Here is a 16759-nt window from a genome sequence, read left to right on the forward strand (position 1 = left end):
ATTTTGTTTGCTAATATTTTGTTGAAGATTTTTGCATCTATATTCATCAAAAATATTGGCCTATAATTTTTCTTTTTTTGTGTAGTGTCTTTGCCTAGTTTTGGTATCAGGGTAAGGGTTGTCTTGCAGAATGAATTTGGGAGTGTTCTCATAAACTCTTTAAGTTTATGGAATAGTTTGATTGGGACGGGTATTCTTCTTTATACATTTAGTAGAATTGCTCTGTGAAGCTGTCCTGTTCTGGAATTTTGTTTGCTGGGCATTTTTTCTTTTTTTTAATTCAACTTCACATCTAGTGAATGGTCTTCTGTTCAAATTGTCTATTCTCCTTGACTGTCTTGGCAGCTGTATGTTTCAAGAAATTTGTCCACTTCTTGTAGGCTGTCCAATCTATTGGCATATTAGTTCACAATACTCTCTTATGATTTTTTTTGTATCTCTGTGGTATTGGTTGTTATTTATCCTCTTTATTTTCTTATTTTATTTGGATCCTCTCTCTTTTCTTCTTGGTGAGCCTGTTTTTTTTTTCTTCAAAAAACTAGCTCTTGGTTTCATTCATTTTTTCTACTGTTTTTTTTCTCTCCTAGGAAATGACTTTTAAAAAAATTGAACCACAGTTGATTTACAACATTGTATTAGGTGTACAGTAAAGTGATTCAGTTATATATATATATATATATTTCAGATTATTTCTATTTTAGATTATTACAGATATTAACTATAGTTCCTTATGCTATGCAATAAATCCTTGTTGCTTATTTTATATATAAGTGGTTTGCATCTGTTAATTCCATATTCCTAATTTATCCCTCCTTTCCCCTTTGTTAACCATACATTTGTTTTCTATGCCTGTGAGTTGGTTTCTGTTTTGTATACATCAATAGATTCATTTCTATTATTTTTCAGATTCCACATGTATGTGATATCATTATTTCCTTCCTTCTGCTAACTTTGGGCTTTGTTTGTTCTTTTTCTAATTCTTTTAGGTGATAGGTTAGGTTGTTTGAGATTTTTTCTTATTTCTTGAGGAAGGACTGTATTGCTATGAACTAACCTCTTAGAACTGCTTTTGCTGTTATCACATAAATTGGAAAGCTTTGCTTCCCATTTCATTTGTTTTGAGGTATTTTCTGATTTACTCTTTGATTTATTCGTTACCCTTTTTTTTTTTTAGTAGCATGTTGTGTGGTCTCCACATGTTTATTCTTTTCTGTTTTTCTTTCTGTAGTTGATTTCTAGTTTCATACCCTTGAGGTTGGAAAAGAAAAAGCTTGATATAATTTCTATCCTCTTAAATTTGTTGAGTCTTGTTTTGAGACCTAGTATGTGATATATGTTAGTTGTTCAGTCATGTCTGACTCTTTGCGACTGGATGGACTGTTATCCACCAGGCTCCCCTGTCCATGGAATTCACCAGGCAAGAATAGTGGAGTAGGTAGTCATTCCCTTAACCAGGAGATCTTCCTTACCCAGGGATCAAACCTGGATCTCCTGCATTGCAGGTGGATTCTGTACAGTCTAAGCCCCGTGGACTGCAAAGAGACCAAACCAGTCAATCCTAAAGGAAATCAACCTGGAATATTCATTGGAAGGACTGACGCTGAAGCTCCAATACTTTGACCACCTGATGCAAAGAGCCGATTCATTGGAAAAGACCCTGATGCTGGGAAAGAAGGCAAAAGAAGAAGAGGGTGGCAGAGGATGAAATGGTTAGATAGTATCACTGACTCAATGGACATGAATTTGAGCAAACTCCAGGAGATCGTGAAGGACAGGAAAGCCTGGCATGCTGCAGTGCATGGAGTGGCAAAGAATTACTTTACCACAATTGCCTTATTGACTTTCTTTCTGGATGATCTGTTCATTGATATCAGTGGGGTGTTAAAGTCTCCTGTAATTATTGCACTATTGTCAATTTCTCCTTTTATGTTTGCTACTGTTTATACAGTTAGGTACTACTGTATTGGGTATGTATATGTCAAACAGTATATATCCTCTTCTTGTACTGATCTCTTTTTATCATTATATAGTACTCTTTTTGTCTTTCACTAAGCCTTTGTTTGTTGTCATCTCCATTTGCATAAAATATCCTTTTCTGTATCCTCACTTTCAGTTTGTATCTTTTGCCTTAAGTAAATCTCTTGGAGGCAGTACATCGAAGGGTTTTTTTAAAAATTCAATTAGCTATCTGTGTCTTTTGATTGAAGCATTAATCCATTGATATGTAAAGTAATTTATTAATAGGTATATACTTATTACCAATTTATTACTTGTTTTCCAGTTGCTTTGTCATTTTTCTTTTTGTCTCTCCCTTTTTCTGATTTGATGATTTTCTTTTGAAGTATGCTTGAGTTCCATGCTTTTTGCTTGTTTTGTATCTATTTGTGAAACCATGGTAGACCATAATTATGTCTACTTGCTTTAAACTCATAGTCATTTAAGATCAAACACATTCTAAGAGATCTACATTTTTTGCTACTCTCCCCCACATTTTGTGTTTCTGATGTAATTTTTTACATCTTCATGTTTATCCCATAACTATTTATTGTAGTTATAGTTTCTTTACAACTTTTGTCTTTTAATTTATGTACTAGCTTATTTAAGTGATCTTCAATCCCCACTATATATGTCTTTCCTATTGGGGTTTTCCCTTTCCTATAGATTCTTCTTTTTCATTTTGAGAAGACCCTTCAACATTTCTTTTAGGGTAGGTTTATTATTGCTGAATTCTTTTAGTTTTTGCTTGTCTGAGGAGTTCTTTATCTCATCTTCTATTCTAAATGATAATCTCACTGGGTAGACTATCTGAGGTTGCAGGTTCCTCTGCCCTTTTAATTTACTTAATTTTCTATGTCTCTGACTTTAGGTGAAAGAGTTACCTATTACAGTCTTGAAGGGGTGTTCTTATATGGGTGTGTCCCTATGCAGACTGTGTGTGCGCAATGTATTTGGAGGGAGGACTGGATTAGATGTGCATGCAAGTCATGTCTTTCCTCATGGTATGCTGGCCTCTACCACACTGGAAAGATGGTATGGCTGGTAATGGAGGAGTTAGAGCCTGTGCAAGGTGTGGGACAGTACTTCTTCTATGTCCAGTGGCCATCACTGTCCTGTCAGGGGTGAGATCTGCTCTTAAGTTGTGGGAGCAAAAGCCCTCAAATTTGGGCTCAAGCTTGTTCTGCTTCCTTTAGGTGTGTATTTTTCCTTCTCCCTGCACTAGGCTTGAACATGGCATGGTGGTTGTGGGAATTCAAGCACCTGCACTGCCATCAAAGTCTGGGCTAGTTCTTGGGTGCTATTTGAGTAAGCACCAGAAATGGACACTGCTCTGTCTAGACCATATCCCTGGCCCCCAGGACACCTTTGGATCCTTAGATTGACTATTTTCCCAGGTCCTGAATACCTGAGATCCAGGGCCATTGTGGCTTGGAGTGAGCAGGGTGACATTTATATGGCTCAGACGGGGGTATGTGACATGGCGGCAGCTACTAGGGTGCACCTCTGTCTGCCCTGTCTGGTGGCAAGCTAACACTTGCACTCTCCTCACGAGCGGAGTCTAGGCTTCGCTAGCCTTCCCAGTGGTTCTCCAAGCAGCCAGAGGGGCTTGTCTTCTATGTGCAGGACTCCAGGATGGGGATGCCCAGTCTAGAGTTGGACTCACTCACTTCTCAGGGTGTCTGCCTGCATGATCTTCCTTTTCCTTTCGGTCCTCTCCCAGAGGCACAGACTCCTTACCTGATGCTTTTCTTCCTATCCTGCCTGATTACATGTGTATCTTTCTTACAACCTTGGTTATATAAGGGTCCTTCTGTATGTTTCCAGTTAGCTTTCCATGAATTTTTCCACATGTGGATGTATTTTTGAATTGTTTGTTATGGGAGGTAAGCTCAGGTCCTGTTCAGCTCCCATTTTTTATACTCCACTTCTTACACTTCTGATTAATCAGCATTCTTAAACATTTATGTCTCTTCTCTGCCATAAAGGGCATTTTCATTTTTTTAATTCTCTTATCTTTTCCTTCTAATCTCAAAATATTTTTATTCTTTATTAGATCTGTCTTTTTCCTTTTTTAGAAGTTTTTATTGAATTTGTTACAATACTGCTTCTGTTCTGTCTTTTTTGGCCATGAGGCATGTGGAATCTCAGCTCCCCAACCAAGGATCAAACCTGCACCCTCTGGAAGACAAAGTCTTAACCACTGGATGAGCAGGGAGGTCCCTCCTTTTCTCACTATACAAAATAGTACTATTTTAGTTTAGGTAGTAATGATCTGTCACTTGCATTAGCCCATCAAGTTTTTCTAGTCTCCTTGCTTCCAGTTTCTTTCCATTCTTTTCATTCTCCAACATTCATACCAATTATCTTCCAATATAAAGAGGACTATGTCACTCTGTTTAAAAACCCCCATTGGCTTTCTACTAGTTATAGGATGAAATAAAAACCTTCTAGCTTCTAGCTCAAATACAAGCATTCACATCTGACCTCAATGTACATTTCTAGATAATCTCTCATTGTACCAGCAACATATATTACAGTCTTGTTACTCTGAACAAATTCTATTTCCTCAGGTGTCTTTGCCTTTTACAACACTGTAGGCCTGAACATGCCAGAAACCAACCTGTGCTTCTTTAGTAGACAATTTGTACTCATCCTTTAAGTCTCCTCTCCAACTTTAAATTTTGTACTTCATCACTTGTGTGTGTATGCTTAGTCACTCAGTTGTATCCAACTCTTTGCGACCCCATGAACTGTAGCCTGCCAGGCTCCCCTGTCCATGGGATCCTCCAGGAAAGAATACTAGAGTGTAGCCATTCCATTCTCCTGGGGATCTTTCTGACCCAACAATCAAACTCATGTCTCCTGTACTGAAGGTGGAATCTTCAGTGACTGAGCCACCAGGTAAGCCCTTTATCACTTTGCTAGTATTTCTGTAACTGCCCACATTTCACAGTATTGTTTGAGTCTTACAGTGTAATTACCATTACACAGTATTATAATATAACTGCAAGCACTTCTTGGGTGGAGGACCATATTTCATTCATATTATAACTCTTGCTAATCAATGTACAGCACATAATAGGTACTTAAGACTTCACATTTTTATCCTCTACCTTTCTAGACTGCATTTCTGTTACTCATTAGTTTGACATCCATATTTAACAGGATAATATTTCTTCCATCATAAGGGAAAAGGCCATATTTTGGCCCTACATCCCCTTTGGCTACTGTTCTACCACTCTTTTCCTTTCACAGACAAGCTGCAGTTGGTATTTTTTCTTTCTCGCTCTGCAGTTTCCTTTCAACTCATTGCAATCTCTTTTCTGTCTCCATCCCTCCACTGAAATTTCTTTGACAAAAACTGCCGAAGTGACTTTTCTGTTTTGAATTATATGGGGCATATTCCCTCTAAGCTGGATATTTTCTCTTTGACACTCCAGATTCATTTCCCACACTTATCTCAGCTAGGCAGAGACTGAATGATACCCTGCCTTTTGATTTATGGCTGTTTTGAACAATGAAAGGTACTAGCGAGAGGTGGGAATGTGACAGAACAAAGTGGTTTTTGATAATCACTTCTCGGGCTTCCTCTCCGCTTGACTTGGTTTAGCAGTGGCAATGGTCCTCTACCTAGTAGCCCTCTTGTACAGTTACAGCTCTTTACAGTTTAGGTTTGTGGTGATAATACTGAGTTTGCTGTCAGTTTTGGGGTGGCTTCATCATCCTCTGTTGGCCTCCCTGTCTCTTTACTAACCTCTTTTCAGTTACCCCTTTTAAAATACTACATGTTTTCTGCCAGTGTCCCAGATGGTAAAACTTTTTATATTAATGATTACCTAGAAGCCATTTGATTTCCATAAGCTTTTTTTCCCCATGAAAGTCTATACTTGCTTAGTTCCATCTTCTCCCTACATGTGGTCTCTAGCAACTATTGTTTCTATCTGTAGGCTTCTCTTTTTTCACTTCCCTATATATTGCTCTTCTGCCGTGCTCTATCCTAGTTCTGCTGCCATAGTACATAATCTCCACTGCTGATCCCATCCATTGTTTCGGCTTCTAATGTCTAAGTCTAGACCTTTCTCTTGAGCCCCAGACCTAAGTATTTTCAGTCACAGACACTGAAATAGTCTGTGCTGTCCTCTTTCAATCAGCTATCCACACTCGTTCACCACAGAGAAGGATATGTTGTTAAACAGGAAAAGTGGATCTTATTACCCATCTGCTTAAATCCTTCACTGACGCCTCTTAAACTCTCAGGATAAAGCTTATATGCCTTAGCATACAGGTGTATTTACTTCTCCAATCTCATACCTAATGAAGCTATTGCTATTTTGCATTCTGTTATTCAGCCATACTCTTACTCCTGGAACATATCATTCCTTCTACTACTCTTGGCTTTTCCACATTCTCATCCCTCTGTCTGGAATACCATCTACCCACTTGTTTCATGATTAACTCCTATTTTCTTCAAAGTTTTGCTGAAGATTCTTCTATTCCATGAGGTCTTTCTTGAACTATAATAAAGACTTGAGAGAATGAATTTAATTGTTCTTAGATCTCATTAAGGGAACAGTTTGCCACAGGTATTCTAAAAATGGAAATACTTTAGTATATACATTATAAATAGGTAAAATATTAACATACTTTACATATGAATTATGTATATATATCTTTATATAAGTAAACATTAAATATTATTATTATTACCTATTTGGTACTGTTCTACAATTTTTAAAGCATTATTTCACTTTCTCCTAGATTATACTTTGGAATTATATTTTTGAATATTATATTTCTCCATATCCCCTTCACAATGGCTGATCTACTGCTGTGTACATAGTAGGTTCAAGAAACATTTATAGTAAATAAATGGAAAATACAGGATGTCAGAGGGTACTCTCTAGTTGGTTGGTCCATCCTACTGAATCAAGATGATTCATTAAAACTAACCTAGAGAGGAACCAGGAGGCACTGTAGTAGTTTTTTTAAAAGATATCCATCCAGGAAAGATTTCCAGTGAGGAAAAACCCATAAAGTTCTACCATAAAGTTACTCCTTTTATCTAAATTTATATCACTGTTGTTCAACTTTTTTTTTCCTCTCAGTAAAACCAGTATCAATACTTTGAAATGGTTTTTATGATAGTTCCCATAGAAAATTACTCAACATAAGCAACACTGTAAAACTAAAGACAAGAAATTAAAATTTTTACTTACTCTTGAAGCAATTTGTATTACACTCTACCTCAATTCAATGTGTGAAAATAAAACAGTATATAAAATAGAGGTGAGGAGTAATTGATGAAAAGGCCTGTAAACTCAGCAACTAGAGAGCTATTTAATTACCATATATTAGTAACTATACATGATAATCATAAGTTACTTACCTCCAGTTTATTATTGGTCTGTGGGAAGAGGGAAGGTTTACTTCTGATTTTAGGTTGGATTCCTGAATTTGTTTGAGGGCATCTTCTAATGGAAGAACTGGTCTTTGAAGAACTAAGGAAATAATAAAGATCATATAGTACTGAATCACTTCAACAATCTCTTTATACATAATTTAATTGGTCAATGATAAAATACTATCTTAAAACTTTTGTGACAAATTTATTTTGAACAATATATTTTCAATTAGCAATAATCACGCCTCGGGTAAACCTCATTGGCTATGATACTACCATCGTGCAAAGCTTGAACAGTATATTTTAAATTTAAACATCCACTTCCCAATAAGAAATAGTTATTTCAAAATTCTCATCACCAATTTTAAGACTACTTATTTGGAAAAATGAAACCTGAGAAATGTCCAGGCTCTTTGATCTGGCATGCAAACCCCATTATATCTAACCTTATAATTCCATAAATTTCTGACAAAATTTACAAATAACCTTATGAAGAAAAGGGGAAGATATAAAAATAGCAGTTAACATTTATTGAGCATTTATTGTTAAAGATATTATTTTTGAGCACTGTATAAGTATTAACTACTTTATTCTCACTAAGGGCTTTGAAAGAAAGAAAATGTTAATCACTAAGTCGTGTCCAACTCTTTGGAACCCTATGGACTGAAGCATGCCAGGCTCCTCCGTCCATGGGATTCTCCAGACAAGAATACTGGAGTGGGTTGCCACATTCTTCTCTAAGAGATCTGTCCAACCCAGAGATTGAACCTGGGTCTCCTGCCTTTCAGGCAGATTCTTTACTGACTGAGCAACCAGAGAAGCCCCAATCTCCATTTGCAACTGAGGAAACTGAAACATAGCCTAGTAACTTGTTCAGGGTCACACATTACATGGACACTCATCCACATATCACTCTGCACAACCTCTAATCCAACCTTAGCTCCCATAAGTATCCACTTTCCAAAGAAATTCCACTGCGCACTTTGGTACACACCTTCTTGTTCAACTTGAAACAAACCTTCTATTTAAAGGATATTGCTTTCTCTCGAAACATCCCACACTCGCCTTCCTGCAGTCCTCTTACGGGGAGATACAAGTAACTACAAATAACTGAGGGCCTGGAGATAAGATAGCTGACTTTCTAGCTCTCCAATGATGCTACCAAACTATTTTTTCCTCTTTTCTCCTTTAAAAAACCCATATCATCATGATTCTGATGTTTGTTATTCACCTTAAAATTTTTAAGCAAAATCAGTATATTATGATGAATGGGTTAGTTCAAACTTGAACTCTAGAGTCAAGGGGTGATTGCATAAAATACTAGCGAAAAATGCTAGTTATGAGATGGTTTGCTGGATATTCTAACCACAAAGGACCAATCCTCTTGAGGCAGAAACTATCAAGCTTTAGATTTTGATTGTTTTTCTAATGAGCATAAGCAATGTCCCAAATTGTTGTTTATTGGTAAAACTAATGGCTAGCTGCATAGCCTGATGAATGTTAAAAATGAACTTTCTTTGTTGAAATTAAAGATATTCAAGACAGGTGGACTTTCCTAAAATATTTTAATCACTCCCTACCCTTGCATGAACAGAGAATGAGAATCTAGGGAGTCTATACCCTATATCTTTACAGATGGCATTGAGGTTTGACCTCTAATTAGTCTTGGCTCCAGCTGTTAAACATGAACATCCCTGATTGTACACTGCCAGAAGGCACATACTTTTGTCTCTAGTATGTGACTGTGTAAGTCTGAATGGATCTTCACATAAAGTGTAGTCAGAGCACCTAAGATAAGAGCTGGGGCTTTATTGAACTTAGTGAACAAGTTACACTGATTGTTTTGTGTGTGATTTGTTAAAAACAATGTTTAGTTGAGCTAGATTATAGCTTGAGATTTGCTTTAATTAACACCACTTACTATCAAAGAGAATTAAAAACTACTTTTAAAACTAACTTGGGTCATTGACAAACACTCATTGCTGTTTATTGTTGCTATTATCTAATGATCTCCTAGTCAGTACGTCATACTTAATGATGAATATTCAAGTCTACATTTTTTGAGTATTAATTGTGTATTAGGGCTTTATTATTTCATTTAAACTATTAGGCTCCTCTTTCTAGTTCTTTTGCCCTGATAGTGTAATTCCAACAATTCTCTGACTCCGACAATTTTCTGAACTCATTAAAACCCCCAACCCATCCCTTTTTCATAGCAAGGGGAAGCATTAGCTATCATGCATATTGGGTGAACTCTTGGTATAACTCTAATATTTGAGAATAAACTAAATGAATAGACAATTAAGTAAACAGTTGTTTTTCACAGCTTTGTTGTTCTTCATTCATGACAGTAAACTTCCTTAAAATTTTGATATTTTGTACAGGTAATATATTTATATTTAGAAATCAAAAAAATATAATACAAATTTGGAAGTTTTGCTCTAACTGGTATTTGTGTATTCTTTCACTGTTTATGCAGATATAAACATACATAAATATATAGTCTATTTTTTAAAAGTTGAAGTATAGTTAATTTATAATCCTAGCTTAGTTTCAGGTACACAACCAGATATTCTATATTTTTATAGATTATATTCTTTTTAAAGTTGTTAAAAATAATGGTTATGTTTCCCTGTGAGGTACAATATATCCCTGTTGCTTATCTACTTTATTCATATTAATAGTAGTTTGTGTGTTTTAACCCCTATTTGTCCCTCCTTTCTCACTCTCCTAGGGTAATCACTCGTTTGTTCTCTGTATCTCTAAGGTTTTTAATTTTATCTATTTATCTGGGCTGTTGCCGGACCTTCGTTGCTTTGTGCAGGCTTTCTCTGGCGGGGGGAGCGGGAACTACTCTGGGCTGCGGCGCGCAGGCTTACGGCAGTGGCCTCTCCTGTTGCAGAGCACAGGCTCCGGACTGCGGGCTCAGTAGTTGTGGCGTGTGGGCCTAGTTGCTCTGTGGCATGTGGAATTTTCCCAGACTAGAGACTGGACCCGTATCCCTTGCATTGACAGACAGATTGCTAAATACTGCACCACCAGGGAAGTCTTGTTTGTTTTTTTTAAACATACATTCATTTATTTTTTTAAGATTTTTATATAAGTGATAACATATTTATTTTTAAATGTAAGTTTGTCTTTGACATTTTAATAAGCATAATACTAAGTCCATCCACATCGCTGCAAATGGTGGAATTTCATTCTTTTTATGGCCGAGTAATATTCCATTACTGTTCAATACCCCATGAATGGTATGAAAAGGTAAAAAGATTGGACAGCGAAAGATGAACTCCCCAGGTCGGAGGGTGCCAAGCATGCTACTGGACATCACTGGAGAAATAACTACAGAAAGAATGAAGAGACGGAGCCAAAGCAAAAACAACACACAGTTGTGGATGTGACTGGTGATGGAAGTAAAAGTCCAGTGCTGTAAAGAGCAATATTGCATGGGAACCTGGAATATTAGGTCCATGAATCAAGGCAAATTGGAAGTGGCCAAACAGGAGATGGCAACAGTGAACATTGATATTTTAGGAATCAGCAAACTAAAATGGACTGGAATGGGTGAATTTAACTCAGATGACCATTATATCTACTACTGTGGGCAAGAATTCCTTAGAAGAAATGGAGTAGCCATCATAGGCAACAAAAGAGTCTAAAATGCAGTATTGGATGCAGTCTCAAAAACAACAGAATGATCTCTGTTCGTTTCCAAGGCAAACCATTCAATATTACAGTAATCCAAGTCTACGCCCCAAACAGTAATGGTGAAGAAGCTGAAGCTGAGTGGGTCTGTGAAGTCCTTCTAGAACTAATAACACCCGAAAAAGATGTCCTTTTCATTATAGGGGACTGGAATGCAAAAGTAGGAAGTCAAGAAATACCTGGAGTAACAGGCAAATCTGGCCTTGGAGCGCAGAATGAAGCAGGGCAAAGGCTAACAAAATTTTGCCAAGAGAAGGCACTGGTCATAGCAAACACAATTATACAGTGGAAGTGACAAATAGATTCAAGAGATTAGATCTGATAGACAGAGTTCCTGAAGAACTATGGACAGAGGTTCATGAAATTGTACAGGAGGCAGGGGATCAAGACCATCCCCAAGAAAAAGAAATGCCAAAAGGCAAAATGGCTGTCTGAGGAGGCCTTACAAATAGCTAAGAAAAGAAGAAACATAAAAGGCAAAGGAGAAAAGGGAAGATATACTCATTTGAATACTGCATTTGAATGCAGAGTTCCAAAGAATAGCAAGGAGAAAAAAGAAAGCATTCCTCAGTGATCAGTGCAAAGAAATAGAGGAAAACAATACAATGGGAAAGACTAGAGATCTCTTCAAGAAAATTAGAGATACCAAGGGAACATTTCATGCAAAGATGGGCTCAATAAAGGACAGAAATGGTAGGGACCTAACAGAAGCAGAAGACAGCAAGAAGAGGTGACAAGAATACACAGAAGAACTGTACAAAAAAGATATTCATGACCCAGATAATCACGGTGGTGTGATCACTCACCTAGAGCCAGACATCCTGGAATGCAAAGTCAAGTGGGCCTTAGGAAGCATCACTATGAACAAAGCTAGCGGAGGTGATGGAATTCCAGTTGAGCTATTTCAAATCCTAAAAGATGACGCTGTGATAGTGCTGCACTCAAAATCCCAGCAAATATGGAAAACACAGCAGTGGCCACAGGACTGGAAAAGGTCAGTTTTCATTCCAATCCCAAAGAAAGGCAATGCCAAAAAATGCTCAAACTACTGCACAATTGCATTCATCTCACACGCTAGTAAAGCTCAAAATTCTCCAAGCCAGGCTTCAACAGTATGTGAACCGTGAAATTCCAGATGTTCAAGCTGGATTTAGAAAAGGCAGAGGAACAAGAGTTCAAATTGCCAACATCCATTGGATCATTGAAAAAGCAAGAGCATTCCAGAAAAAACATCTACTTCTGATTTATTGACTAAGCCAAAGCCTTTGACTGTGTGGATCACAACAAACTGTGAAAAAGTTTTCAAGAGATCGGAATACCAGACCACTTGATCTGCCTCTTGAGAAATCTGTATGCAGGTCAGAAAACAACAGTTAGAACTGGACATGGAACAACAGACTGGTTCCAAATAGGAAAAGGAGTACGTCAAGGCTGTATATTGTCACCCTACATATTTAACTTATATGCAGAGTACATCATGAGAAATGCTGGGCTGGATGAAACAGAAGCTGGAATCGAGAGAAATGTCAATAATTTCAGATATGCAGATGACACCACCCTTATGGCAGAAAGCAAAGAAGAACTAAAGAGCTTCTTGATGAAAGTGAAAGGGGGGAGTGAAAAAGTTGGCTTAAAACTCAACATTCAGAACACTAAGATCATGGCATCTGGTCCCATCATTTCATGGCAAATAGATGGGGAAACAATGGAAACAGTGAGACTTTATTTTTTTTTTTTGGCTCCAAAATCACTGCAGATGGTAACTGCAGCCATGAAATTAAAAGATGCTTGGTCCTTGGAAGAAAAGTTATGACCAACCTAGATATCATATTAAAAAGCAGAGACATTACTTTGCTGACAAAAGGTCCATTTAGTCAAAGCTATGGTTTTTCCAGTATTGATGTATGGATGTGAGAGTTGGACCACAAAGAAGGCTGGGTGCCAAAGAATTGATGCTTTTAAGCTGTGGTGCTGGAGAAGACTCTTGAGAGTCCCTTGGACTGCACGGAGATCCAACCAGTCCATCCTGAAGGAGATCAGTCCTGGGTGTTCATTGGAAGGACTGATGTTGAAGCTGAAATTCCAATACTTTGGCCACCTGACGTGAAGAGCTGACTCATTTGAGAAGACCCTGATCCTGGGAAAGATTGAAGGTGGAAGGGGACGACAGAGGATGAGATGGTTGGATGGTATCACCGACTCAATGGACATGAGTTTGAGTAAGCTCTGGAACTTGGTGATGAGGCCTGGCGTGTGCCGCAGAGTTCGGAAAGGACTGAGCGACTGAACTGAACTGAACTGAACTGAATATTCCATTATACATATTTTCCTTAATTCAGTAAGCATTATCATTTTGCTTTGAATCCTCTGGTAAACTATTTCTGTTTCATTTTTTTTTTTCTCTTGCTCTTTCAATTGAGATCAGTTCCTCTGTTTTCTGAATTTGCTTAACAGTCTCCATCTCTATGAAATTAAGTGAAACAGTTACCAATTCTGTTTGAAGGGGTGTTCTTTTGTGGGAGCAGCCTTATACAGCCTGTGTGTCCAATAGTTTTGGTGGGAGAGCTGGATTTGACATGAACGCAGGTCACATCTTTTCTCAAGTTGTGCTCTCATATCACACAGGGCATGCTTCCATACATATCACTTTGGAAGGATTGGGGCTGGGGAGGAGAGGCTAGGGTCAGAGCCAAGAGTGAGCTAGGCCTTCGTCTGTCATCAGGGAGTACCACCACCCTACCAGGGTTGGGTCCCAAGCTCCTGGAATAGAAGCTCTGAGGAGCAGGTCTGAGCTAGCTCAGGTGTGAGCTTTTCTCTCTCCCAACATCAGCACTCTGGCCCCTGAGGTGAGCCGTGCTGGAGCAAGAGGGGCCAGTATGAACTCCTAGTGTGTGACCAGGTGCAGGGTGCAACAGTTTGGCCACAGAGAGTTTAGGCTGCTTCTGATGTGCTGCCTGTGCAAGTGCCCATAATGGCTGTCCTTGCCCAAAGGATGCCACTTTGGTTCTGAGCTACCTCTGTGTCTCCCGGCTGAGTTCTTCCTTCACTGGGGCAACCCTCTCTCCAGTGTGGAGCTCAGGCTGGGCATACTCCCGAGCAGTTTCAGGAGACCAGCCAGTCAACTGTGCAGTTTCAATCTGCCTTCTCTGCCCTCTTTTGGGAATAAGTGTGCACGCACGCCTCCCAAGTGGAGTCCAGGCTTCTTGCAGCCCTCCTGTTAGTCCCACCAGCCCTCCAGTCAGCCTAGGGGCTCATCTCCCTTCTGCTGGGTCCAGGACGGGGGGTCTAATATGTGGCTTGAACCATTCACTCCCCAGAGAGGATTTCTGCCTGTGTAATCTCCCTTTTCCTTTGGGTATCCCTCCGGACACAGGTCCTCAACTGACTGCTTCTCTTTCCTCCCTATCTTATTCTATGAAGATCCTTTTTTTCAGCCTTGGTTGTACAGGAGTCTTTCTGTCAGTTTCCAGTTAGTTTTCAGCAAGAACTTTTCCATATGTAGATATATTTTTGATGTGTTTGTTGGGGAGGTGAGTTCCATATCCTCCTATGCCACCATCTTGATCTCCTCCCTTAACATACATTCTAATTTCCTCCTTTTCTTACAAAGAAGTCAGAATATTAAGCATACTTATCTGAACCTTGTTTTTATACTTAATAATAAATATATCCTGGAAAGTGTATTAAAAAGCAGAGACATCATTTTGCCAACAAAGGTCCATCTAGTCAAAGCCATGGTTTTTCAATGGTCACATATAGATGTGAGAGCTGGACCATAAAGAAGGCTGGGTGCCGAAGAATTGATGCTTTTGAACTGTGGTGCTGGGAAGACTCTTGAGAGTCCCTTGGACTGCAAGGAGATCAAACCAGTCAATCCTAAAGGAAATAAACCCTGAATATTCATTGGAAGGACTGATGCTGAAGCCCCAGTAGTGTGGCCACCTGATGTGAAGAGCTGATTCACTGGAAAAGATCCCTGATGATGGGAAAGATGAGGGCAAGAGAAGAAGGGGGAAACAGAGGATGAGATGATTGGATGGCATCACTGACTCAATGGACATGAGTTTGAGCAAACTCAGGGAGATAGTGGAGGACAGGGAAGCCTGGTGTGCTGCAGTCCATGGGGTTGCAAAGAGTTGGACACAATGACAGAACAATAACAAATCCTGGAAATCAGGGATAGATCCAGGTTTTATGAAAGTATAAGGCTTATACAATTTGGGGGCCCAATTAAGAAAAAATAATGCAAAATTACTAATACAAAATTAGATGTAGGGACCATGACAGAGAGAGCTCCTGAAACTTGAACCTTATTGACTTCATGGTAAATCTACGTCTGCTGGACATCATTCCATATCAGTCTGTAAATTGTTTCTTCTCTTTTCAATAGCTGCATAATATTCCATTGAGTACATGCCGTTTGTTTTTACTAACACTTCTGACTCTCTGTACCTAGGCCCGTGGGTAGTCAGCACTCTTTCTGGGTGAATGATACCCAGGAGGGGTGAGTACTCTGAGGCATTTATCACAACCAAGTACACCCTCTTTCTTAAGAAAAACTACCTTTTCTCTTGCTTCTTATACAATTTTCTTTATTTGCTTTTATTTCCCATCCTGTTTTCCTGATAACTACTGCTCAAAATCCATTTTCAGCTTTTTTTTTCTACCTATAATAAATGGTAGTGTGCACTTAGGTCTTATTTTTAGGCTCTATCTTCAATCTGTACTCTATATCTAATATTCACCTTATCTTTGCACACGGCTTCCTTTACCAACTATGTATCTTTTCATTGGTGACTCAAATACAATTTCTATTCTATATCTTTTTCTTAAGTTTCAGTTAGATTTTTCTAGTTGTTGACTTGATTTCCTCATTTGCATGAATCAAGGAAGACTCAAAATCAATGAATTTAAAACTTAATGATCTTTCATACCTCTAAGCTAATTCTTTTCCTTTATTTGTAATCTCGATTAATATCATCATCCAGGAAAATAATTAATTCATTAACAAAGTAGTTATCAAGTGCTAAATATTTGTGAGGTTTTCTGCCAAGTCCTAGGGGCACTGTTCTCCTAGTCTTTGATGCAGCACTCTTGATAAATTAATAACTCAATCTATTGATTATATATCCTGAATATATTACCTCCTATCTCTATATAAAGAGCAGTGCTTTAATTTAGCAGCTTAACACTTCTTGCCACAAATAATGAAATAGTCTACTATTAGTCTACTTTAATATATCTCTACTTCAATTCAGCTTCCATGTTGTATTGAGAATTAGCTTTCTAACAAACAACTCTAATTTTTAGTAAAGACCCCTAGTTTCCTACTTAATATCCATTTTCCCCTTTGTTCTTTGGTACATAATGATGATGTGCATGCAAGCTCAGTTGTGTCTGACTCTTTTGTGACCTCATGGACTGTAGCCTGCTAGGCTCCTCTGTCCATGGAATTCTCCAGTCAAGAATACTGGAGTGGGTTCCCATTTCCTTCTCCAGGGGATCTTCCCAACCCAGGGATTGAACTGAGGTCTCCTGCATCCCCTGCACTGGTAGACAGATTCTTTACCACTGTGCTACCTGGGAAGCCCTTATTCCTGGGTAACACACTCTATATTGTTAGGGGTGGCAATATAGTCACACTAAAGATACTAA

At 38.4% G+C, this 16759-nt stretch overlaps 2 protein-coding genes and 1 pseudogene across 2 annotated transcripts in view; 1 reads left to right on the forward strand and 2 right to left on the reverse strand.

Moving 5' to 3' along the window:
* CEP126 (centrosomal protein 126) overlaps positions 1–16759 on the reverse strand; it is a 102217-nt gene that overhangs the window by 45491 nt on the left and 39967 nt on the right. Inside the window, exon 4 of the mRNA XM_061143517.1 lies at positions 7385–7496. Within this exon, the coding sequence (XP_060999500.1) occupies positions 7385–7496 (112 nt within the window). The remainder of the gene's footprint in view (positions 1–7384; positions 7497–16759) is intronic.
* ANGPTL5 (angiopoietin like 5) overlaps positions 1–16759 on the forward strand; it is an 88661-nt gene that overhangs the window by 9854 nt on the left and 62048 nt on the right. The gene's annotated exons all lie outside the window — the stretch shown is intronic.
* Positions 7572–7689, reverse strand: LOC133065027 (U4 spliceosomal RNA; annotated as a pseudogene).

This window comes from Dama dama, chromosome 1 (genome assembly GCF_033118175.1).
Source record: "Dama dama isolate Ldn47 chromosome 1, ASM3311817v1, whole genome shotgun sequence".
Classification (NCBI taxonomy): Eukaryota; Metazoa; Chordata; class Mammalia; order Artiodactyla; family Cervidae; genus Dama; species Dama dama.